This window comes from Alligator mississippiensis, chromosome 5 (assembly GCF_030867095.1).
Source record: "Alligator mississippiensis isolate rAllMis1 chromosome 5, rAllMis1, whole genome shotgun sequence".
NCBI lineage: Eukaryota > Metazoa > Chordata > Crocodylia > Alligatoridae > Alligator > Alligator mississippiensis.
Genome location: NC_081828.1, coordinates 75617333 through 75642747, shown reverse-complemented (window position 1 = coordinate 75642747; position 25415 = coordinate 75617333). Strand labels below are relative to the sequence as shown.

General features: G+C 51.5%; 1 protein-coding gene across 3 annotated transcripts in view; it reads left to right on the top strand.

Annotated features, from left to right (window-relative positions):
- Positions 1-17643, top strand: part of TRIM28 (tripartite motif containing 28) — a 52950-nt gene extending 35307 nt beyond the window's left edge. Inside the window, exons 2-18 of one of the 3 annotated variants that reach the window (XM_059728492.1) lie at positions 1298-1410; positions 2589-2721; positions 3893-4028; positions 6683-6799; positions 7494-7608; positions 7932-8078; positions 9464-9578; positions 9959-10365; positions 10515-10691; positions 11136-11178; positions 11773-11821; positions 11938-12145; positions 13517-13797; positions 14626-14737; positions 15150-15224; positions 15709-15843; positions 16250-17643. In XM_059728492.1, coding sequence (XP_059584475.1) covers positions 1298-1410; positions 2589-2721; positions 3893-4028; positions 6683-6799; positions 7494-7608; positions 7932-8078; positions 9464-9578; positions 9959-10365; positions 10515-10691; positions 11136-11178; positions 11773-11821; positions 11938-12145; positions 13517-13797; positions 14626-14737; positions 15150-15224; positions 15709-15843; positions 16250-16468 — 2582 coding nt within the window. In that variant the 3' untranslated portion in view covers positions 16469-17643. Of the gene's footprint in view, positions 1-1297; positions 1411-2588; positions 2722-3892; positions 4029-6682; positions 6800-7493; positions 7609-7931; positions 8079-9463; positions 9579-9958; positions 10366-10514; positions 10692-11135; positions 11179-11769; positions 11822-11937; positions 12146-13516; positions 13798-14625; positions 14738-15149; positions 15225-15708; positions 15844-16249 lie in introns of all 3 variants that reach the window. The other 2 variants (XM_059728491.1, XM_059728493.1) reach the window with 2 other exon arrangements.
- Positions 17644-25415: the final 7772 nt, after the last annotated feature.

The window sequence follows — 25415 nt, the reverse complement described above, 5'->3', positions numbered from 1 at the left end:
GGATCACTGCTTTTTTTTTTTTTTTTTTTTTTTTTAGGTGCAGCTGAGCATATGACACCTTTCCTTTTAACTAGTTGGGGTGGAAAGGAAGTAGGAAGCCAAACAGTCCTTACTGGTGGGGTATGGAGGCAGGGTTGGAAGCTGGGAAACACCTTACTCTGAGATGCTGTAGAGACTCCCTCCAGGCTTTTGGCAGGGGCCATGTATGGTCAGTGAACTAAAATGTGGTCCTGCATGGTGCTGGGGTGAATAAGCTTTCCTGTCAGGGCAGATTTTACCTTTTGCTCAGGGAGTTGTTCTGGTTGCACTTTTTTTTTTGCTATGTGGGATAGCTAAGGGTTTCCTCATTTAGTTCTGGGGTTTTTTTGAGGACAGGCTGGGTCTTGTCTGCTGTATCTCCTACTGCCCAGGTGTTGTGGCCTGGGAGAACCACTCCCACAGTATAGCATCAATGACTTGGAGCCTCCGTTGCAATGTGGAATAGCTCCCATCTTTGTTTATTTTCATGGAGTTTAACATATACTTTGAAACGGATGCAAAATACTACCAGAACTCTCAGACATGCTGGCTGCGATTGGGGGGGGGGGGGGAAGAACTTTGCAATGCCTTCTTTTCATAGGCTGATGGGGATTGCATAAAGCCTTTTTTGTTTCCTGGTTTGTGCTCAGTGCAGAGAGGCAGAGGATATGCCCAAGTGTGGGGCATGATGGGATGGGCTGGCTTGACATTTCTGTACCAAAACAGTCATAGACTTTGCTGGTCATTGCAAAATTGTTGTTGACTACTGTTTTTAACTTTGACCTTTCAGCAGAGGGTGGTAGTAGGTTGCGTCTGGGGGCAGGTTTCACTGCTTTCTTCCACTGCCAAGATGTCATCTGCTAGAGGCTTCTCTCTCCTACCTTGTCCCTAGGGAGTGATAAGTCTGAAGGAGTCAGTGATGCTTAACAGAGCAAACAGCCTTACTTTACTGCACAAGCTTTCTGCCATTTGTCTTTCTTCCTTACAGCACAGCCAGGCAGGAAGGCTCCTGTCTGAAGTCAGCATTGCAGTCCATACCCTCTGCCCTCCCTTTCCAGAGTCTCCTGTCTCAGCAGAGCTCCCTGCTCATTCATCCAGCTTGCCTGGCCTACTTTGACGGGCATTTGTTGGGGGAGGCTGGCTTCTGATGCTAGACCTAGCACTGTCTGCACCCAGAGCTCTGGTGCTTTGTTCTGCCCGAGGACAGGCATGTGTCCCATTGCCCCCATCAGACCCCTGTGGTGCTCCTTCCCTGATATCTGCTTGCTTTCTCCTGCAGTGATAGACTGTCCAGTCTGCAAACACCAGTGTTACCTGAAAGATATTGTGGAGAACTATTTCATGAGAGACAGTGGGACAGAGCCTGCTACAGACAGTAAGGAGGCCAACCAGGTATGGGTGCCGCCTACCTACCTTTCCCCTGTGCATTGCAGAACTTTGGACCTTGCCAACAAGAGAAGATGGGAGAGAGAACATTGTTATGTAGTCCAGCCTGTTTGTGAAGTTACTGGAAGGTCCTGAGTGATCAACAGGACTTAGCTTTTTGGGCTAATGGGAACAGTATTGAACCCTTCCCTGGCACTTTGCCCCTGGTCACTCAGCACTGTCAAAGATGTTTAAACACTGCGTATCCCCAATGCACGCCCTACACAGAGTGAATGGGGTGCCAATAACAACTTTGCCAGACTGCCTCGTGGTTATAGTGATCCTGGTGGTCAGTAGCAGGGCCTAGCTGATTTTAATAAATGGACCAAAGAGCAGGAGGGAAAGGGCCCAGGGCTTGTATCCTTCCTTTCCTCTACCCCTTGCTGCTTCCATAAGTTCCAGTCTAGTACTAACTGCTGTACCATATTATCCAGGGTTCAGGGCTCACTAAGTTAATCCCCTTTGACAGGCCTTTTTCCTCAACCTCCAAGATCAGGAATCTGTTGGCACAGCCGCCGCTTCCCCCTGTCCCTCCCAAAAAAAAATTATTGAAGAATCTATGCACAACCTACATCTGTCCAGCAGGTCCTGCAGGGCTTTGCCCCTGGGGTTCTTCCCTTCAGAAGTTTGAGGCTTGATCCATCTTGCCCTAGGCCTCTGAAACTGGGGTCCCTCTATATCCTTGCTTCTCCCCTTAGCTCAGGCAGCTCTTAACTTTATGGCTGTATCTGTCTGGAAGTGGTGTCTGGCATCTGCACCTGAGCAGGCCAGCCCCCTGCCCAGATGCAATAACTGCCCAAAAGAAGTTACATAACCCAACACAAAGTGCTGCAGAATAGTTCAAGTTGGTCACCCCCTTCTCTCCCTGCCCCCCCAGCCCACTTTGTGGTTAGGTGTGAGAAACTAAGTTATAACACTCTTGGTATCTGCTTGTGCTGTATTTGTGTGTGTCTAATTCCACATCACATGGGGTTGTAGGTACTTAGCATCCCCTGGGAAATCAATCCCAAGGATCAATCCCAGTCCCTTTGCCTTGGCCTGCCTCTCCAGGCTCTCTGGGACCCAAGGTGCCCTCCCTTATTCCAAGGTTGGGTTTTGAGGGTGGGCATGCAAATTATTTTGCTCTCTCCTTGCTCTGTCCTCAGTGCTGCACCAGCTGTGAGGACAATGCCCCTGCTACCAGCTACTGTGTGGAGTGCTCAGAGCCACTGTGTGAGACTTGTGTTGATGCACACCAGCGGGTGAAGTACACAAAGGATCACACAGTCCGGTCCACAGGTCAGTGATCTATGCTGTGCTCCAGGCCTGACTGCCAAGAATTGGAGCACCCCCATGGAGAGTTGTAGATGGGCTTTTTCAACATTCGTGTCTCTAGACTAGGGACACAGGGACTTTGTCTGGCCCATGGCGGGTTGGCATACAGCAGGGCTGAGGCAGCTGTGTAGCTGAACTGCATTTCTACATAGCCCAGCTGCCACTGCCACTGGCTCCAGCCTCATGATACTGGTGGGATCACGCACACAGCTCTGACCCTAGCCTGCCCTGCACCTGCTCTGGGCTTACCCACCCACACTAGGCAGCAGCCAGGCAAAAGCTGCTGTTAGGCTTGGGGGAAAAGTGACTGCCTGCCTGTTACCATTGCTGGGCCTTTCTTGCTGCAGCCACCCGGAGCTCATGCCCAGGCTGCCCTGTGGCTCCTCTCTGCCGCCCTGGCTGCCTAGCGGGGCAGCAGCGGCAGTGGAGAAGACCTGCAAGGCAACCCAGGTACAGGCTCTGGGTGGCTGCAGCAAGAAGGGCCCAGCAGTGATGAGGGGGAGGCAGCCTCTTTTCTCTCATGCCTAGCAGCAGCTTCTGCCCAGCTGCTGCTGCTGCCACCACTCGGCATGGATGAGCGAGTCTGGAGCAGGCGCTGGGTGGGTTGGGGTCAGGGCTGTGCATGCGGCTTCTGGCTGGTCCACAGTTAGTTCACTCTGCAAGTCTGCAGCGGGGTCTGGGCTGGGGCTGTGTACTCGGCTGTTGCCAGGCGCCGGTGGGGGTGGTGGGGAGGAGCCACAGGGTGCGCTGGCTCTGGGCTGTGGGAGGGGGTGGGGAGGATGCTGGCCAGCCTGCAACAGTTCCCAAAACTGCCTATGTGGCCTATGGGCCCAAATAATTGCATGCCCCTGCTCTAGATCCACCAGGGTGTCATGCTTAGGTCTTGCATACATGGGAGATGGTTAGACACTCTGGGTTTTGTGTAGCTTGAGCTATTTTCAAGTGTTATTGAGTCCAGTTCTTCTAAGCTGGAACATGTGTGTCCCCATGGATTTCTGCTGTTTGAGCTGATCAAGGATATATTCTTCAATTTGGTTAATGTGTAGATGAGATGGGAGCAGAAAAAGCCATGCCTTCTAAGGGGCAGCTCTGCCTGTTGGGAGGAGGTAACTCTTACTCTACTCTTTGCCTGCAGGTGGGTCGAAGTCCAAGGAGGGGGCACGCACAGTCTACTGCTCTGTCCACAAGCAGGAGCCCTTGGTACTCTTTTGTGACACCTGTGACACACTGACCTGCCGTGACTGTCAGCTCAATGCGCACAAGGATCACCAGTAAGTGGGGTCTTCCACACTGTAGAATCATGGAATCATAGAAAATTAGGGTTGGAAGGAACCTCAGGAGGTCATCTAGTCCCAGCCCCCTGCTCAGAGCCAACTAGATCATTGCAACCAGGGCTTTGTTGAGCTGGCCTTAAAAACTTCCAAGGATGGAGATTCCACCACCTTTTTTAGGTAACCTGTTCCAGTGCTTCACCACCCACCTAGTGAGAGTTTTTCCTAAAACCCAACTTAAACCTCCCTTGCTGCAAATTGAGACCAGTGCTCGTTGTTCTGTCAGCACTGAGAACAGTCTAGCTCCATCCTCTTTGGCACCACCCTTCAGGTAGTTGAAGGTGCTGTCAGACCTCTCCTCAGTCTTCTCTTCTGCAGACTAAATCAACTCATTTCCCTCAGCCTCTCCTTGAAGATCATGTGACCTGTGGCAGAATACCATATCTGTTTCTCCCCAAACTCTATCTGACAATTTGGTTACCATGGTCACTGCAGAGGGCAGATACTTCTGGCCCCATCGGCTTCAGGTAACCCCGAGTTGTAACCTGAGCTGGATACATTCCTGAGGAAGGGGGTGGAAACCTGTTTCCTCTGCCTACTTGACTGGCCTCATACACCTGGGTGGGGGCTTAAACTTCCTATTGTTCTAGGCAATGTCTTCATGACTAGAAGGGGGCTAGAGACCCTGTCAGTCTACCTGGCAACTGGTGATGCATTTCAAATTGGTTGGCTGGCAGCCAACAGTTGCTGGCCTTCATTGGATCAGGTAAATGAGGTCATAAGAGCTATGTAAGTGAAGGACTGGCCAGGAGGAGGGGTAGCAGCCCTGATGAGAACTCTCAGAGAAGCTGGACCATCTGAAACTCGTGCTCTCTTGAAACTCATGTGCATTGAACTGTTTGCCTCCAGAGGGAATCTCCACCTGCCTCTGGATGATACTTGTGAGTAAGCTACTTGAGATCTAACTAGACATATAGCTTGCAGTAACTCCAATGTGTGATCAAAGGCTACTGTGCCATAGTTTGCGCCAAGGTATTTCTCTGATATTGCCCTATTCCAAACCTATCCTTGTAACCAGTAAAGCTCTCTTGTATCTAGCATGGGAGACTTACTGGGAGAGGGTCTAGATTATGCCTTGGGGTCCCCTTGCTTTGGCTGACTAAGGGAGACCACTATTTGTGCTTCAGGCTGAGGGAAGCATCCCAAGTTCTTGGAGTGGGTCAAGTACCTTCAAGGACTACTAGGCCTGTGTTTTCCAGAGGGCTCAGGTCCAAGATCAGTACATACTTGACTCCAGGTGGTGGCAGCATTACCCCCAAGCTTGTGGATATGCTCCAAGAAGGGGCGGCCGGACACGAGGCACCCCCAACATGGAAGGTGGTCAGGCACATTGGGTGGGTGGTTCAACATAGGAACACCCCTACTGGCCTGCCACATGCCCCAGCCCCCAAACCATTTTCGTTGCTTTCTGCTGGACTCTCTCCAACTTGTTCACATTCTTTCTATAGTTGGGGGGGGGGGGGGAGCAAAACTGGATACAGTACTCCAGATGTAGCCTCACCAGTGCAGAATAGAGCGGAATAATTACTTCCCTTGATCTGCTGTCACCACTCATACTAATGCAGCCCAGTATGCTGTTAGCCTTCTTGACAAGAAGGGTACACTGCTGACTTGTATCTGTCCACTGAAACCCCCAGCTCCTTTTCTGCAGAGCTGCTGCTAAGCCAGCAGCTGTAGTGGTACATAGGATTGTTCTGTCCTAAATGCAGGACTTGTCCATGTAGAACCTTATGAGATTTCTTTTGGCCTAGTCCTCCAATTTTTCTAGGCCGCTGAATCCTAGCCCCACCTTCCATTGTGTCTACTACACCCCTCCCGCTTGACGTCATCCGTGAACTTGCTGAGGGTGCAATCCATCCCACCTTCCAGGTCATTAATGAAGATATTAAACAAAACTGGCACCAGGACCAACCCCTGGGGCATTCCACTTGATACTGGCTGCCAACTGGATATTGAGGCATTGATTTACTACCTGTTGAATCTGACAGTTCAAGCCAGCTTTCTGTCCGCCTTACAATCCATTCATCCAACCCATACTTCCTCAGCTTGTTTGCAAGAGTACTGTGGAAGATGGTATTGGAAGCCTTGCTAAAGTCAAGGTATGTCACATCTGCTACTTTCCCCCATCCACAGAGCCAGTCATCTCATCATAGAAGGCATTCAGGTTGGTCAGGCATGCCTTGCCCTTGGTGAATCCATGGCAACTGTTCCTAATCACTGCCTTCTCCTCCAAGTGCTTAGAAATGGATTCTATGAGGATCTACTCCATGATTTTTCTTTGAGGACCCTGCCTTGGCCTGTGTGGAACTAGACTCCTCATGATGAAGCCTGCCTGTGCTCTTGGTCTGTCCTGGACAGCGTGGTCATCAAAACCATATTGACCCCTACTACCATATGTTTCTTGGCACTTTCAACGTGGCCAGCTCAGCCCCCTCTTTTTGCTGTGTTCAAGCTAGATCCTGCAGTCTTCTCCCTCCAGCTTTGGGTGGGGGAAGCTGGGCTCTGTTCACCAGTGGCAGGAGCCGTAGCATGAGTCCCTGTGTCTGTCCTTCAGCCAGTGCTTACTTGCCCATGGCCTCGTACCACCCCTACAGGTACCAGTTCCTGGAGGATGCTGTCAGGAACCAGCGCAAGATGCTGTCATCACTTGTGAAGCGCCTGGGGGACAAGCATGCCAACCTGCAGAAATCCACCAAGGAAGTGCGCAGCTCGTACGTAACCCTGTGGTGCCAGGGAGGGAGGGAGGGCAGGAGCCCTCTCCTGGTCTGCCTAGCCCTTCTACCCTGTGCAGTAGGGGGTTGCACATGGAGCTGCTGGGAATGGCCCACTGGGGACTCTTCTTGCTACTGTCTGTGGGCTGTATGGAGGGATATCCTAGAACTCTTTTCTGGTAAGAGACCTGGAAAGGCAAACTAATCACAGGGTTGCCTGTTTAATCCGGAGGTCTCTGATCTGGGCCTGGAACAGTCCTATGATGCTGTTGCCTGAGGAGATAGGTCGACACGTAGTGGTGGTGGAGGCAAGGGGCAGGTTCCCTTTCTCCTGTCTCTAGTTATGCAGAGATAATGCAGTACTCATGTTGGCTCCTAGCTGCCATTGTTTGCCTTGGCAGACTCCATGATAGGGATGAGAGAACTTGAACTATAACAGTCTCTCCAGTTCTGTGCTGGCTTTAACTGCAATGCACAGGGTCCCTGGAGGGAAAGCGTTGTGAGACTATCTTAGGCAGAGCAGCCTGGTAATTGATCCAAGTACCATGTTTATGCCTAAGTTGCCTGAACGGAAGGGCTCTGCTGTCTGCAAGGTGTTAGACTCTTTAATACTTGGGCAGGAGACCTGGCTGCATTTGTATCTGGGTCAGGGATAACTGCTTACTGCGAGGGTGTTGCTTGCCTTGCTTTTCAGGATTCGGCAGGTGACAGATGTGCAGAAGCGGGTCCAGGTAGATGTGAAGATGGCCATTCTGCAAATAATGAAGGAGCTCAATAAGCGTGGCAAAGTGCTGGTCAGCGATGCACAGGTGGGTACATGCTGTCCTGTCCATCTGTGTCCGTGTGCCACTGCCTGTGGTGTGCGTCACGTCACCCCCCCCCACCCCCCCCCAGTTACACTGGTGTGTGATGGTAGATGCTGCTTTGTTCTCCTGCAGCCTGGGGAGAAGTGGGGCTTCACTTGAGCATGCAAGAAGCTGTTAACTCACAAAAAGGGATGCAGGTGGCTCTGCATATCTTGCACTTTTATGGGGACTCTCAGGAGGTGCTTCCCTTATCTTGTTGCAGCCCAGAACAGTGGAGCTCTCAGGCACAGGATGTGCCCATGTGACAGTGTCTTGTTGCTTTGCAGAAAGTGACAGAGGGGCAGCAGGAGAAGCTGGAGCGGCAACATTGGGCCATGACTAAGTTGCAGCGCCACCAGGAGCACATCCTGCGATTTGCATCCTGGGCCTTGGAGAGTGACAACAACACTGCCCTGCTGCTCTCTAAGAAACTGGTGAGTGGGGAGGAGGTCTCTGCCAGAGCCAGAACAAGCCACATCCTAGCTCTTGGGAGCTTGACTGAGGACTTTTGCTAATCACCTCTGGTCCTGGTGTAGCTATAGTGTATGATTCGGGGGCACCAAGCAGGTCCCAGTGAAGCTGTACTCTCCACAGCCTCCCCACTCTCAGCAGTCTCCACTTCAGAGAGCCTTCTCTTGGTGAATCAAAGGATTGAGTTGGGCACAGCTTGTTCCCAGCCTGGCTGTCTTCAAGCTTTGTTCTGTCCAAAAGTCCCAAGTAGAAGAGTAGCAGCTCCAGCAATGCAGAGAAGATGTGGTGTGTGAAGGTGGATGTCTGGTCCCTTCAGGTTGGGGATCCATCACTGTCACGGGAAGGGGGTGTAATACATGTGTATGTTGATGAATTCCTGCTCTAGCTGGCTGCTTATATTCTGGAGTACCTATAGAGAAGTTGCTGTCCCAATCAACTCAGTTCCTGCTCTGCCATTCCTAGGTACCCCTAGATTAGAGTTGGTTCCAGGTCCCAGGCAGAAGCCCTATTCTTCTAGGCTAAAGTTGGCATCTGCCTCTGGCTCAGTGAATACTTGTAAAAAGTGAAACAGCTGTGACAGTTCACCTTGTCGGAGATAAGACCAAGGTAGTCGGAAAGAAACACTCACCGTCATCCTTGGGGAGACCTGTTCCAGACAGCCTCTGAGTCCACTGCACCACAATTCCTGTGCCAGCTAGGAGCACTCCCACGCCAGCTGAGCTGGAGGTTGTTTCCCCACCCATAATTTTGACAAGTTTCCAAGAATTCCTATTGCACGAGGACAGCAAGACAACTTAAGAACACCTCAAGGCAAAGATGCTTAGGCCAGAATTGCCAGGAGCTCTATGCTTGAGGCCCTCCCCTAGGAGTTAGTAAACAGGCCCAAGTCCCAGGTCGAACCGGGAAGAGCCGGGGCTCTTGTCTGGGTCTCCTACCAACCAGGTAAATGCTGACCATTGAATGGTTCTAGGATGGGTGCGTGTTGGAACTGAATGGTCTTGGTGTCCTGATGTGCAGTGGGAATTCTTAGAAACTTGTCAAAATGTTCATGGGTGGGGAAACTGCTTCTGGCTCAGCTAGGTCAGGGGTGCTTCTTGTTGGTGCAGACAACTTGTGTGGCAGTAGACTGGGAGGCTGTCTGGAATAGGTCTCTCCGAGGATGAGGGTGGGTGTTTCTTTCCTACCACCTTGGTTTTGCATCTGACAAGGCAAGTTGCTTCCCCTTGGAGTTGGATTCTCTGCTTTCCAGGTCCCAGGTTATGGACTGGGGTGGAAATGGCCTGTCTGCCTCTGTCTCTCCAGAATTTTTGCCTTGCGTGATAGTATGTTCTCTCCCTCCATGGCTCAGATCTACTTCCAGCTGCACCGTGCCCTCAAGATGATTGTTGACCCTGTAGAGCCTCAGTGTGATATGAAGTTCCAGTGGGACCTGAATGCCTGGACCAAGAGTGCTGAGACCTTTGGTGAGCAGTGGAGTTGCTGTGCGGGGAGAAGAATGAAGAGGGTTGCAAATGCCCCTGACTCCTGGGTTGGGTTTGCTGGAGCTGCTATGGCACAAGTCACAGCACTCTTTTGACTCAGTTCTGTGGCAGCTTGTGTGTGAGGCATGAGGGAATAGTGTACTGTTGTCATGAGCCTGGTGCTCAGCTGTGTCTCTTCCCCACAGCTTAGTAGGGACCTGCTTTTTCTCCTGGTAGGCAGGTGACTTGCTTTCTGTTAACCTAGCTTTTGCTGCATAGGTGTCTTCTGCAGGGGCTGCTGCTTCCTTATGGTGCCAGAGAGGGTAGATATAATTGCACCAGAAGGTCATAGTGGCTAACCTGCTCCTCCCCTCCATTCTCAGGAACAATTGTGTCAGAGAGGAATGTTACCCTGCCAACACCAGCCCCCAATGCCCAGCCTGCGCAGACCCAGCGTGCCAACGCCACTGGCCCAGCAGCAGGAGGAGCGGCGAAACAGGTCTCCAGCACTTCCCAGGTACTGGCACCTCTTAAGAATGTCTCTCCTATGGTCCCAAGCCGGCCCCGGGCTGCTGTCCCCCAGAGCCAGCCTCCGCCTCTGCAGCAGCAGCCGCCAATGCAGTCTTCCCGGATCCTGACGGCCACCACGGCCCCCCTGGTAAACACCGGCAGCACCGTCGTACAGCCCCTACAGGTCCAGCTAGTGCAGCAAGGCGGCCTCCTGCAGATGAATGGTCAGCAGCAAGTCATGGGCCAGCTGGTGCTCGTCCCCCAGGTCAATGGGACTCAGGTGGGTGCCAGCTCCGGCTCCTGCCTAGCCTTGTACCAGAGGTGGTGGGGAGCTCCTCCCCATGGTGGGTGTGGTGACTGTGGGGTGGCTCAAGTATCAAGTTCTTTCCTGCCTGGGGTGGGTGACTGGTCCTCTTCTTTCCCTTGCAGGGTGTGCAGCAAGTCACTGTGCAGTCCAGTGTTGTGAGCAAGGGTCAGTATGCCCCGGGACCCCTGCTACTGCCCTCCAACCAGGTGGGGCCAAAACGGATTGCTGCTGCTGCTGCCACTGCATCCCCTGACTCGTTCAACGCTGAAGGCAATGCTCAGGCATCCTCCACCACACAAGTGAGCAGGGCTGGCGAGAGGCTGGGCTGGTATTGGAGGGGATATGCAGGAGCCTCAGTTGAAGGTAGAGGCTAGAAGAATTTGGAGAGATGAAGTGCTGTTTGCAACATATATCATGTAGCTACTCAGAAAGGAGCAAAAAGGGGGCTGCAGATTTGGGGTGGAACAAGCTTAGTCTGTCATACCCTGCTTGTTTACACCTTGCAGTATGTTTTTCATTTGTTGCTTTGTATATTCTCTATTTCTCCTTGTGCACAAGGGGTGCAGCTGATGTTTGGGCAGCGTGGGATAGCTGCTGGGACTGGTAAAAGTGGGTTGGCAGCAGAGGGCTGCTGGGAGGGAAGAGGGAGCCTTGGGACAGGACTGGCAGTGGAGTTCTTGTGATTAAAGGAGGGGACAACTTGGGATAAACTTCCCATAACATGCTTTCCTGCTCACTTGCAGCCCATGGACACTCATGATGAAGGCTATTCCAACTCTGAGCTAGGTGAGTGCCTGTGGAGGGAGGGTGGGTCCTGGGATGTCCTGTGCTGTGGGGCCCTACACTGCTGCCCAGCTGAGGAAATCAATCCCTAGTAGCAGTGTTTGGCTGATGGTGTAGCTGGGGTCCTTCAGGAAGGACTGGGGATATTGTGAGTGACAGGGAAGAGTTTCCTGTTGCTGGCGTTACATCTGCCTCTATGGTGAGCTCATGGAGCTGGGAGTTCAAGGCTGAGTTGAGCTTGGAACTCGGGGTTGTTTCCCCAACACCCTCCCCATCCTTCCCCTATGGGGCTCTTCTGGTCTTTTTGTCCACTTCCTGCTTCACAGCCATGCCTTCTCCAGCAATTGGCTGGTGTCTTCTGGGGTGGGCAGCCCTTTCTCCAGTTGCTCTCTTGGGGCAGGATGAGCTTCCTCTTCACCTCCAGGGTCAGCTTCTTTCCTACTCGCCGTACCTGGAAGCCTTTCTAGAGCAGTCACGTGGTCAAGGACCGTGGCTGGTCTGTAGCCACTTCCAGTGTTATGAGATCAGAACAGGGTGGAGAGGGCATGCTTCAGGTGACTGTTTCTTAACATCTGTTCTGCATTTATTTTCCAGCAGATGGTGCTTTCTCTGGAAGGGCTGAAGCTAATGTATCAGGATTGAAGAGGTGAGTCCAGGAGTGATGCTGCATAGGGTGAGGAAGGGCCAGGCCTCCTTTACATGGGGTGCTGGCACCCTGCATTGGCCAAGGCACACTTCTGAGCCCTCTGCTGTCTCTTTCAGGACCAAGGCAACAGATGGTGATGTGAACAGCATCATGCGTAAGGTGCCACGTGTCAGCTTGGAGCGCCTCGATGTGGACTTGACCGCTGATAGCCAGCCACCTGTCTTCAAGGTTTTCCCTGGCAACACCAATGAGGACTACAACCTCATTGTCATTGAGCGTGGGGCCCAGCAGGCCACTGCCCCACATCCTGGAGCTGTGGTTAAGGTCAGGACCATCATGAGGAGAGGCAAAGAGATGGGATGCAGTTCTATAGATGGCCGTGTACAGGGAGCGTGGGTGTCAGGTTCTGGGGACTCTTGGTCCAACAAATACGTAGCAGCATTTCACTGGCTTGGGGAGTAGGTTTTGGGCACTATGCAGTTAATCAGCAGGTATATCTGGAGTGCTCGCTATCCTGTTTAAGTTTTTGGGGCTCAGTTTCAGCAAGGGTCTAGTTCAGGGGTAGGCAGTGTTTTTGGCTGGAATGCTGAAAAAATCACATTGTCTACCTTGGAAGGTGCTGGAGTGCCAGCATGCCAGAAAAACAAAATGAGGGCATGGGGGTACATTGCGGTGCGTCTTGCCTGTTAGTATATTTAATAATCATAAATGTTGCCTGTATTCCTTTTTTGTTGAGCATGTTGCAATGAGAGAGAGAAAAGAGACAAGAGAGAGAGGAGAGAGAGAAAAAGGAGAGCAGAGAGAGAACCAGGCACATGGACACAGAGAGCCACATGCGCAAATGCAGAGAACCAGAACAGACGCATGTGTGCACTCGTCCACAACCAGACACGTGTGTGACACAAAACCAGACAGAGATGGACAAAGACACAGAACCAGATGCTGGGCTCAGAATGGGAGCAGGTGGGCCCAGCTGTTGCCAGCCACAAAGCCCGGGCTTCTCCCAGCAGGCAGCTGGGCATCTGCAAGCCCTGCTGCAAGCAGACTGGGCTCCGTGGTTAGCAGCAGCTATCCAGAGCCTGGGCTGGTTACAGCCAGGAGGCTGCAGACATCTGCTCCAGGCTCCGGCATCAGCTCCATACTGGTGGATGCACACGTGCCTCAGAGCAGATGGTGGGGATAGGGCCTGAGGCAGCACAGACCTCCTGCTATCTGCTGTGAGGTCCATGTGCAGTCACTGCCAGCATGGAGCTGATGCCGGGGCTGTGGAGCCCGGTGCAGTTATTTGCAGCCTACTTGCTGCCTGCTGCAGCTGCCCAGAGCCCAGGCTGGCTACAAATGGCTGTGCCAGGCTCCAGAGCCCAGTCACCAGCTCTGTGCCAGCAGCAGGGGAGTGGCCGGGGTTGTGCTGCCTCAGGCCCACTCCGAGGCATACATGCCCCACTGGTATGGAGCTAATGCTGGAGCCCAGAGCAGATGTTTGCAGGCTCCTGGCCGCAACCGGCCCAGGGTCTGGGTTGATGCAAGCAGACCAGGCTCCGTGGCTGGCAGCAGCTGCCTAGAGCCCAAGCTGGTGGTGATGTGCTGAGCAAAATGGCATCGCGTGCTGTGCTTGGCACATGTGCTGGGGGTTGCTGACCCCTGGTCTAGTTGCTCAGAGGTGTGCTGACACTTTTTTTGTTTTGTTACTACCAGGAGGAGCAGATGGAGGCAGCAATTGAGGAGCCAAAGGATACCAAACCAGTCATCTTGTCCCACGATGCTGAGGGTAATGTGCCCCGCCTCATCTCCCCAAGCGGGAGCAGCAGTTCTGGCCTGGATGTACAACCAGCCCACAACCAGGACAGTGGCTTAGAGGCAACCGACTCGGCACACTGCAAGGTCTGCCAGAAGGCTGGCTCTGTGGTGATGTGTAACCAGTGTGAGCAATGCTACCACCTGGACTGCCACCTCCCTGTGCTGCAGGAGATCCCTAGGTACTTACCTAAGAGGTCTACTGGGTACTGACCCTGCCATGCTGGTCCAGTGCGTCTTTCTCTAATGCATCTATATCAAGAAGGTTGTGGTATAAGGTGCCTGCAAGACATGTTCCATGTCTCTCTTCCAGCCCAGCAGGGAGAGTGTGGATTCCTATCTGCAGTGCAGGGTCTGAAGGCAGTCTGGCCATGGCCCTGTACAATGGTTTGCCTTTTGGGATTGGAGTCGGGGAAAGGTCTTGGGGCCAGTACACCTGGGTTTTGTTGTGGGAGGGCAGTCCTCTGCCTCTAGTAGGTAAGGGCTGAGAGCCATAATTTCATAGTTGGTGGGGTCGGAAGGGACCTGAGCAGATCATCAAGTCCGACCTCTCCTTCCCCCCGCCATGGGTAGGAAAAAATGCTGGGATCAGACGACCCCAGCTAGGTGATTACTCAGCCGCCTTTTGAAGACCCCGAGGGTAGGAGCGAGCACTGCTTACCTTGGAAGTTGGTTCCTGATCCTAGCCACCCTGACTGAAGTAGTGCCTCCTGATATCTAGCTTGAATCTACTCTCTGTCAACTTTATGGCCGTTATTCCTTGTTACTCCCAGTAGTGCTCGGGGCAACAGGGACTCTCCCATTGCTTGCTGGTTTCCCTTGGCCAGTTTATAGACAGCCACCAGATCCCCTCTCAGCCTTTGACCCTGCTCAGGATGCCTGGGTTCTGTCCCTGTCTCTGACACACACATGCTGCCAAAGAATCCTGTGTCCTTCCCATTGGAGTCCCTGGGAGTCTGGCTGAGGGTGGCTTTTGGGGATGATGCTCACTTCTTTCTTCTGCCCCACAGCCAGGAATGGAGGTGCCTGTTGTGCCAGGACCTATCGGCATTTGGTGATGAGGACGGCACCAGCTTCCCCACTTCGGAGGGTCCTCAAAAACTCTCTCCCTCGGACCAGCAGGTGCATGGAAGAGGGCCAGTCTGGTGTTCTGCAGGGGTGAAGTTGGAGGGAGGGTCAAGATGGCACTGGGGAGCTTTTCCCTGCCCACAGCAGGAAGAAGTTGGAGAGGGACTGAGTTCTCATATTTTACTTGGAGTGGCCTAGCAATTGTACTGGGTTCAGGCTGTGGTTCCCTACAGCTGGTCCCAGATTTTGGCTGCCTCAGCTTGGCAGGAAGTGATGGAGGGTGAAGGGACCAGGCTTCTTCCTGACCTTATGGGTGGATGGAGAAGTGCCCAACCAGCTGGTTCTGGCTGGTGCCAGCTTGGCATCTTGGGTGCCAAATGAGATGTCTCCTGCCTGGGGAGGATGGGAGGCTGCCAAGATCTCTTCTTCATACTCTGACCCTGCTGCATCTTTCTTGACTTGGCAGAAGTGTGAGCGTGTCCTGCTGGAGTTGCTGTGCCATGAGCCCTGCCGGCCTCTTCATCAACTCTGCAACTCCACGGTGAGTCCTTGAGTGGCACATGCACCACAGCAGAGCTGTGCATGGGTTGGATGAGATGGGAGTGACCACAAATGTGGTTGTTTTTGTGTGTGGCATGTAGAAGCCTTGTCAGGGTGGGCACCTGCTCTGGGCTCTATGGAGTAAGTAACTCCAAGGATACTGTAGCTCTGAAGTAAAAAAGCCCTTGCAGCTGCAGCTGTTGTGTTTTCTCTATGGGTGACAGGGCCCTATGTCCCAGCTCTTTGCAAGAATGGGGTGAATAGGCTCCTGGGTGTGATGAACAGGCTGGGTGCCTGTTCTCTCCCTGTGGGTAGCTGAAGTCTTGTGGCCTTTTTCCCCCATTTCTCTGCAGGGGGTTGGACAGGTCCCGATAAGCTGGGGGCAAGGTTTCTGGTGCCAAGGGTGTCTTGGCTGAGATGTAGAGAGCTTTGGGATGTATCTGGGGCCTGATGCTGATGCTGTCCCTGGCTACTTTTCCTCTCAGGAGGGTCAGAACACCATTGACCTGACCTTGATCCGGGCCAAACTGCAGGAGAAGCTATCTCCACCTTACCGCTCCCCTGAGGAGTTTGCTGAAGATGTTTGGAGGATGATCAAGCAGTTCAACAAGCTGACGGAGGTGAGGGCAGGGCCCATCTCCCACTGTCCCCCACACTGCTGGTGGGGAAGATGTGTCCAGCTTTGCCCTCACTCTTTCCCTACTGTGCAGAAAGGGTGTGCAAGGGCAACTTCAGGCGGGGAGGGAGGAGAGGATGCAGCCTGGTTCCAGCTGTGCTGGGATCAGGGAAAGGTTTTTCAGACACAAGGGACCATTCAGCTCTGGGTGGGGTGCCTGTCTTGATTGCCTTGTGAGTGAGGCTAGGGGAAGGAGGAGGGTGGTGTATCCTGGCTTTGCTGTAAGAAGGTGGGAACTGTTGTGTTAGATGTCTTAGCTCTTTGGTGTGTGGTGGGTCTTGGGGAATGTCTCAGGGGGCTGGTCCTTGGCCAGAGTTCTTACCTGGCTTATACTATGTTCCTTCTCCTAGGACAAAGAAGATGTCCAGTCCATCATTGAACTGCAGCGCTTCTTTGAGGCCAAGATGAGCGTCTCCTTTGGTGACAGGAAGTTTTCTGCAGTGTTGGTTGAGCCCATCCACCTGGACGAGCTAGGTGGTGAGGGTGGCAGCAGTCTGGGCCGCAGCTCCCCCACTGGCCCCCCGGGTGATGGTGCTACCACCACCACCACTCCAAAGGAGGATGCTTAGGCACTGGCCACCTTATGGCTGGGGGACTTGGCCATCCTGCTCAGCAGTCATTGCCACCCACATGGACCAGAGCAGCTCCCCAGCCCTGGGAGGGTGCATCCCCCTTTGGACTCCCCTAGCCCATGCTGCCTTTCCCCTTGCCAATGCTCCTGTCCCAGCTGGGATGCTGCATGGGTGTGGCAGGCCCCTTTTACTCCAGATGAAGTGCTGTCCTAGGAGACCTCTCTACCACAATGCCTATCATATGGTCTGGGTTGGAGGGTTGTGCATACACTGGTTCCTGCTGGGGTGTCCCATCTGAATGTTGGCATCCCATACTTCAGGGTCACTCCCAGCTGGGCCATGGGCCCTCTCCCTTCTCCAGATGTTTTTAGCCTAGGAAATATCAGTTTAAAAGGGTGGGGGGTGAGGGGAAGGGAAGAGATGGCCATGCTTGGAAGGTCTCAAGTTATAGGACCTGTTGGGGTTGGGGAGCAGCCCTTGGAGACTGGAAAGCAGGGTGTGGGCTCTTCCTCAGCCAGAGCTTAACTCAGTACTTCATTTGGATGCAGGACCTGGAGACAGCCTGTGCTCCTAGGACATGTTAAATCTCCTAGTAGAGTTGCTTCCCTGTCTCCTGGCTGACCTGGGAGCTTGCCTTGGGCACAAGGCCTGTGGGCAAGCCCTGGTGCTCAGCTTTGTGAGAATGGGTGGCTCGGAGATGGTGCTTACAAAGGGGAATGGCAGGGAAGTTTCAATCAGGCAGTCCTGACTAGGACTATTAACCTGAGCTTCCCTCTCTCCCTAGCATGGGTGTCAGTCTCTACCTCCCAGAACTGTTCCCAGCTGTTGCAAACTTTCTCTGTGACTAATTTTTCCTTCCTTCTCCCCCTCAAGTGCTGCCCCTGCCTTTCATAGGGAGGGCTTCTGGAGGGGCAGCTGTAGGTTTTGATGGTTTAGGAAGTGACACCTGAGGCAGCACTTGCCATTCAGACTCCGGGACCTGTCCCAGCTGTGCAGCCACTCCCTGGCCTGGTAGTGTGTGTCTGTCTCTCTCCTCTCACGTGTGACAGGATCCCAAGTGGGGCTTTGCTTGTATATTTAGATTTGCTTTTCTCTCCTCCCTAATAACTGTTTGCAACCTGTGCGATGGAAAATGTGTTTCTCTGAGAAAGGAATAAAACTGGTTTTATGTATCGCTTGGCCTGCTGCCTTGTCCTTACCTCTGAGTGGAGCAGCTTTGGAAATGCTGCTGTGACTGGCTCGGCCATGGGCCCCTGGCAAGAGCTGGGATGCACTTGTGTTACAGCAGGGCCTGAAGACCCCCATGTCCCTGATGCAGGATGGTGGGGAGCACAGGGCTGCTCTTATGGAGACCTGGCTTTTGATACTGGCCTGTTAGTGATGGGAGCAAGTTCACCTCTCCACTTCCTACAGACTCATGAGGGGAGTTGGAGAGAAGCTGGTGATTAACCCTGGTTTTCTCAGGGCAGGTTTGAGCTCCCAAGTCCTGGTCTCCTACCTCCCAGTGTGAGGTGGTGGGGAAAGATTCTATGCCGAGACTGGTTTTGACACCAGGACAAGCATGGCATAAACTGGGAGAAAAGGGGCAGCTAGCATGCACTTCCCTGGAACTTGATGAGCCTATGTGACTGTTCAGGTAGTGCCAGGCTGTCTCAATGGACTGTATTGGGGCTTTGTCATGTTCCCAGCTGGTCATTTGTCAGGGTCCTACCCCACTGAGCCCCCCCACTCAGACATGTTTCTTGGTCTGGTGAGGGGCCACCCTGGCCTTTTTCTTGATCTCTGGGATACTTCCTTTTGCTCCTTCTGTAGAAATTGAACTGCATGTCTCTGTGCACACACCCCCTCCCCCAACTCCTGCATCAGTTATGGCTGAAACCAAACCTTTTCCCAGGGCATTGTGTATGTGGGCATACTGGGTATAGGACACCTATTCTGGGACACAGGTCAGCAGAAGTGGGTAAGTGCATGCTCCTTTTGGAAGGCCTATTAAAAACAATTGCTGCTGACTTTAGCTAAACTGAAAAAAAAATAGGTTTGGGGTCTGTGTATGCTGTGGATATAGCTGAAGAACTTCAAAGCACTTTAGTGGGGGTGGCTTTGCTCGCCCAACAGAGCTAACAGCCCAGGTGTCTACCTGCTGACCCGTGGCTGGTAACTTGTAGGTCCTGTAGATCTAGGTGGCATGGTTTGACCTTCAGCTTGTGCCAGTGTGTTGTCTGAGCAGGCAAGATCCAGTGTAGATGCTTCAATGGTCTACTCAGCCAGTCTGTTCTAGCTCATTGCTTTATTTCCCTATAGAAGGGAATTATTAGGAAGTTAATCCTTGAAGCCAAGGAACAAGATAAACCCTCCTGCTAGGGTGAAGACCGTTGCAGTTCCAGGGATGCTTTTTTTTCCAATCCAACTGCTGTAGGTTTGCCATCTTTTGATTCAGCCAGTTGGCTGGTCAATCCAGCTACCAGAGGGGTAAAGGTCTTGGCACCCTTGCACCTGTATCTGCATCAGTCAAATAAGGATGACAGACTCCTTCAGTAGAGGAGTTTGACCAGAAGACCTGAAAAAAAACAATGTATACAAAGCTGCCCTGGAAACATGGCTCTACCTACGTTTTACTCCTTGATCTATCCAGTAACACATGAACACACACACACATAACTAGATGTTATTCCTTACTCTTGCATATTAATACATTGCCATTTTAATCAATTTTTGATGTTCCTTGACCTTTTTTGTCAACTTCCAAGTCATCCAGGAACCTGCACCCTGGGTTTAGGACTTCTCTGCCATCTTAACATAGCCAACAAGAATCCATCTAAAAAAAGTCTGAGGAACAAATGTGCCTATGCCCCATTTGGAAACAACATAACAATGGTGTGGGTCTTCTGGCAGCAAAGATGATCCAAGCTGCTTGGCCAGAGTACAGGTTTGATGGTAGTGGCTGCTTTCAAAGCGAGACCAAACTGGATCTTCAGCCCCTGGGCTTTTCATAGACTTTCAGGCTCAGAAGGGATGTCGGTGGATTGAGTCCGCCCTCCTACCCTGGGCAGGAAAGATGGGTGGGGTCAGACTACCCCAGCAAGGTGTTTGTCCGGTCTTCTTAAAGACCCCCAAGGTTGGGGGGTGGTTAAACTGAGCTTTTGAACTGAGCTGGCTGGAGCCTTGGGTAAGCTTAAAGGATAGCAGTGTTAACTATGCTGATACTCTAGGAAATAAGTATTATTCAGATAGGAACCACTTGGACTAGATGCTGCAAAAGTGGTTTAAGGAGGGTTCTGCAGCACTTAAGGGGCCCCTGGGGCAGGGGGTGAGGCAGGTGCCTCAGCAATCAAAGGAAATTAATTTTTTTTTGTAACCTGTTGAAACAACCCTGTTGAAATGGATACTCCTAGGGCTGCATTGGGTAACTCTAGGTGGCACTTAGATGGGTGTCTGAGCCCTCCAGTTTGTCATCCAGTTTGCTTGATACCTTCTGCCTCAACATAATAGGGTAGTAGCACATAACAGCACTGAGGGCTAGATACAGCCTGTGGAACTGTCATCCAACCTGTGGGCCTTCCCACGGCTCTTGAAATTTGGTGGCAGGGGACCAGTGGCAGCACTAATTGCCCAAACCCCTGCTGCCAAATTTCTGGACCAAGGTGAAAAAAAGCTCTGCTGGCTGAATGATGCGATTTAGTATGTTAGATTGCAGCAGGGTCCAGGGCTGGTTCTGGGTGTACTAGATTGCACCATGGACAAGCTCCATGCCATTTACCTGTCCTGCAGGGCCAGATTAGGTTGAGCATCACTAGTATATGGTCAAGCCTGGATCCATCAGCATGAGAGAGCTGTTGAAGTGTGACCAACTACACCAGGCTGTCCAGTTATGTGCAACACCTCATTGCATTGCTGCAGGAGAACTCCTTGTCCCTGCCTCCACCCAATGATAAACATTTTTGGGATTGATGCTCTTGTTCAGTGATACACCACTATCTTGCCTGATGCCTGTGTGAGGTGCTGGGGAGAACTGAGTACTGCTGCAGGCCCAGAAACAGGGAAGAAGGGAGGGGTGAGAGGGAGGGAGGAAAGGGAGCAGCCAGGTAGTCCAGCTGGGAGTTAAATTCCTCTGGCTGTCAGTTTACCAGCTGCAAGCTATCAGTAGACCGCCCCTCCCCACTGGAGATATAAGCATGGGGCCTGCATTTCCTTCTACCCCAGACTACCATTTTAAGATGGGGGTTTAGTCTTGAGCTGGTTAATTATGCATATCACAGTCACCTTTAGTGATTGCTGCCCCACAGTGGTGCTGGGTGCTGTATCCCCTACCAATAAGTTTTCCCTTGTGAAGTGAGTGCTGTTTTGCTCTGCTCTGTCTGGGTTTGGTGTCAATGGCCCTAATCTAGCAGTGATGAGTGGCCAACTGAGACCTTCCTTGGCTGAGACATTTCCTCATGCTGTTTTCCATGACTGCAGAGTGGAGGACTGGCAGCAGGCAGACCCTGGAATGTAGGAAGTTGGTTCCTACTGTGCATGCATTGTACTAGCTTTAGGGTTGGGATCTGCTCTTGGAACTAAGTGCTGCACATGCTGAGCAATGCTCTTATCTTGGGGGGTCTTCAGTGCTATTTTATTTAAACTCTTCACTGAAAGGGGTGGGGGGAATTCTCAAATGCAGATGTCTCTAGTTCCTCTAAGGGAGTCTGAGCCTTGTGGGTCTGAGAATAGGGCACTACCCTGAGTATAATCAACCCATCTACCTTGGAGCAGCCTATAGATAGGGTTGAGCCATTGCTCTAAGAACCTCTGCCCCAGGTGCCCAACTGAATTGAAAGCAAAGTGTGGACTCTTCAAGATTTTTTTTTTTTTTAAACAAAAGAAAAATGAAAAGAGCAAGACTTAAGAGGGAAAAGATGTGTTTTGATTTTACTAGCTTTGCTTTTGGATCATCTCCAGACAGAACACACCTTGAAATGATCAAAAGCTTTTATGGTTTGGACTTGAGCAAAAAAGGCAAAGGGAAATGTTTCCTGGGGGCAGTGAGGTCCTAAAGTTGGGTTCTGTTTGACATTTCTGATTTAAGGTTTCAGCACTTACAGGGACTGAGATGTGCCAGCTTAGCCCTGCTGGAGGTTGCATCTGGCCGTGGAAAGGCTGATAGTGTTCCAGCCTTTGTGTTCCAAGCTAAACTGCCTGCCTGAAGATGTACCCTCTCAGACTAATAATCCCACTGTTCAAGAGTGATCTGCTTAGTTATTTAAGGGAAAAACTTGTGGTGTTACTTCATCACAGGTTGCTGCAGCCTGGAAACCTGCCTAGTTTTCAGTCTTTGCAGTGCCCTAATGCTAAATATTACCCAGCACTTCCCCAGCTGCTAAGGTGCAGCCTTGCCCCTTCCTTTTGAACCTACCTGTGTACAGCTACCTTATGGTATTCCACATCTTTCCTATTCTTCCAGCAGCAGGATCCAAGCTGACTCTAGGAGCTAGCGGGCCAAAGATGACAAGTCAAGTACTTGCAGGCAGCAGCCCTGGAGATCAGAGCTAGGGTTGGCGTACAGACAAACTGCACAATCCCTATAAGCAATACAACTACCAGTCATCTTGCTGTGCTCTCATGGGTCATATGCAGGGACTGAAGCCTGGATCTCTGGGTCTACAAGTACCAGCTTCTTAACAGTGTGAGCTGGAGGACTAGTTGGGGTAGTGGAGGTTGCAACCTTGAATTAGCCACCAGTGGGGACACCAACTGCACTGTTTGCATGTGGGTTGTGTTACTCTCTGGTCATCCCCCCCTCTCCCCCCTGGCTTTTGAATAGGAAATCCTAAAAGCAGTTTGAGCTGTTGGTGCTAGGAGTGTCTCGTTTTGTTTCTAACCAGTGCCTTTTGCTACTAGGCCCTGATCTCAGTGACTCAGTGCCTGGGGTATCTAGCATGATGGGGCCCTGATCCTTAAATGGAGACTCCTGTGGCAAATCAAAATTAATTCACTGCTACAGTAAGCTCACTGAAGCATCCATATCTGAGCTGTGCACTTATTACTTCTTTGTCCTAGGACTCACCCAGAAGCCTGAGGGTGGAACCAGGCCCCTTGTGCCAGGGGTTCCACATTAACACTGAACAAAAGGCCCATCCCTGCTCCAAAAGGCTTGCAGTAGAGGTCTAAGATTAGAAGTACAGATAAAAAGGGGGAAGAGAGTATGATGCAGCAACAGAGCAGTTCCAGTCAGTATGGCCCAGCTCTGATGCAGACATGGTATAGGGACTGGCCAGTATCATCAGCCTTATCTATTCCAGGCCCTTATGCCATAGAGAACAGGTGTGTAGGGAAGGGGCTGGACTGGAACTCAGGCAACCCATGTTCACACTCTACCAAAGACCTCTTCCTTGAGTGAAGAAATCATTTCACTCTCTTGACTACTGAGCTTTTTAAGTCCCAGAGCCATTTGTTGCAGCACCAATACATCAGGGTCCTTCTTGCTTGCACTGCCCTAATATTAAGCATCACCTACAGTGCTGAATTGCTTGACCTGGGGAACTGCTTGGTTGGTCTCTTGGCCCAGGAATGAGACACAGAGTAGTTTAGCAGAGGGGATAGGGACCTCTACCAAACTCAGTCTGCAGTAGCTGCCATCCCAGCAACTGGCTCAAACTTTACAAACTCAAGCAGCACCTGTTAGGCTAATGGCATGTTGAGAGGGTTTGTTATTTATTTGTGCAACCAGAGTAGCTAGAGACCTTGCCTCACTCTGAGCTATCTTGTTTCTCCCCTCATTCTCAGTTGCCTCTCCCCACAAACAGTTCATTAAAAATCCAGAAAAAAGGGCAAGCTTTACATGTGCTTTAGGCTTGCCTCCACACCCCCCCCCCCCCCCCCCCCCGTCTGTCTTGACTAGACTCTGCACTAGAACTCCCCATTTGCAAATGGAATAACAGCACTGCTGTGCCTCAGAAGGAAGTTGTTTGGATAAGTGCATGAAAGCCTGTACAGTGCTGAAATACATCATAGGGGTGGGAACCAGGTTTGTATCTCAAATAAAAGTGTTTCTTCCTTTTGCTGCTTGCAAGAGGTAAGGATTTCTTAGGGTGATCTCTTTTAGTGGACCAACTATATAGTTAGGATAAAGTTAGACAAGCTTTTTTTGAACGTAAGACATCTCACTGTTCAGGGAGACCTGACAAAGAATGCCTTGCATTCAAAAGCTTGCCTAGCTTTATCCCAACCACAGTTGGTCCAATAAAAGATACCACCCTAAGAAATCCTTGCCTCTTTCCATTTCTAGGCCATCATGGCTATAACATCACTCTTACACTTTTGTTGCTTGCACATCAGTACTAGTATATTAAGGGCACAGTTGGTATATTAAGGTCTGTTCACCCTACACGACCTAGTTACACATGCACACAGCTCCTCTGGCTGGATTCTAGTGGCTTAAACACAGAGAATGCAACAGGTGCCCTTAGAAAGCTCTAAAACTGTAAATCCTAGGCACTGCAAACAGAGGGCTCTGTGACAAGGACTGTCTTCCCTTGACTTTGCTGAGTCTCAAGATGTGACGTGGAAGCCAAGATGCTGCAAAATGTGAAAGTCTGCACGTCCTTCCATAGGGACTTTTTACCTGCCTATCGCTGCTCTAGGACAAACTGCCAAAGAACAGCCAGTCCAAATCAGGTGCACCAATTCCATGCAAGGATAATGGCTTCAGGCAATGTTTTTTTCTATGCAACACAGGTGGGGAAGGGAGCCGTTTTCCATTCAGATGCTAGACCTGGGGCATTTTCCCCAGTAGGGTCTGTGCTGCAGGCCTCTCCCCCAGAGCTATTCAGCAGACTGCAACACCAGAGGACAGGAGAATGCAAGTAGTGTAGAATGTTATACCAGTGTTTTTAAATTTTTTTCATTTGCGGACCCCTTTGGAAATGTCAAATGGAGATGTGGACCCCTCTGAATTGCAAGTGTGATGTATTCACATACTTCTGATTGATAAATCATCTTTCACGGACCCCCTAGATATGGTCCATGGACCTCACAGGGGTCATTCCCTGCCAGGCTGGATCATTCCTATCCAAACCATCCTATACAATCCATATTCTGAACTCTACATAAAACTACCATCAATCCTGACACAACACGGACATAACACCCTAACACAGGTAAAGCAGGAGGGATGTGGCATCCAATGTCCTGCTTCTATAAAATGTCAATAGATGCTCAAGAGGTCCCAGGTAGAGGGCTATGCCCCCACTACAGATGAAGGCATCCCCACACCAATCTGACCAAAGGGTAAAATTCCTTCCTAACCCCCAAAATGGTAATTGGTCTGACCCTGAGTAGAGGGGCAAGACCCTTTAGCCAGAAACTTCTGACTTTGGTTCCAGCAGGGGTATTGGTACACCCCATTAAAAATCTCCTGCCTTGGCTGTAGCCAACACCCAATGCCTCTGAGGCAGGCTTAAAACCACTCTGACACATGTAGCAGAAATTGGGGTGGGGGTAACCAGCAAATCCCAGCAGCATGGGAAATACCCACAGTAAAACATAGGCACAGCCTAGATCAGGGTTCTCAAACCCTGGGCCACAGCCCAGGGTCAGGCAGCAGGCGGGTTGGCTGCTGGACTGGAAATGTCTGTGGACCAGCAAACTGTGACCCCTCAGAGCCAGGCAGAGAGCCTGCAGCTCCTTCTGCAGGGCCTGTGGCAGCACAGGGTTTGGCTCAGCCCCCTGCCTGGGGGTGGGGGTATCCTTACCTGTCTTCTGGTTGAAATTTTCGGTCGTGGTCGGCTGTGACCACTGGGACATGGCCACATCCAGGCCATGGCATAAAAACTTTGGGAACCCCTGGCCTAGATTATCCCTGACCAGTGGCTGTCCAACCTCTTCTCAAACAACTGCAGTGATGGGGCAAGTCCACAACTTCCCTAGGCAGTCCATTCTACTGCCTCACTGTTTTAACAATGTTTGCCTT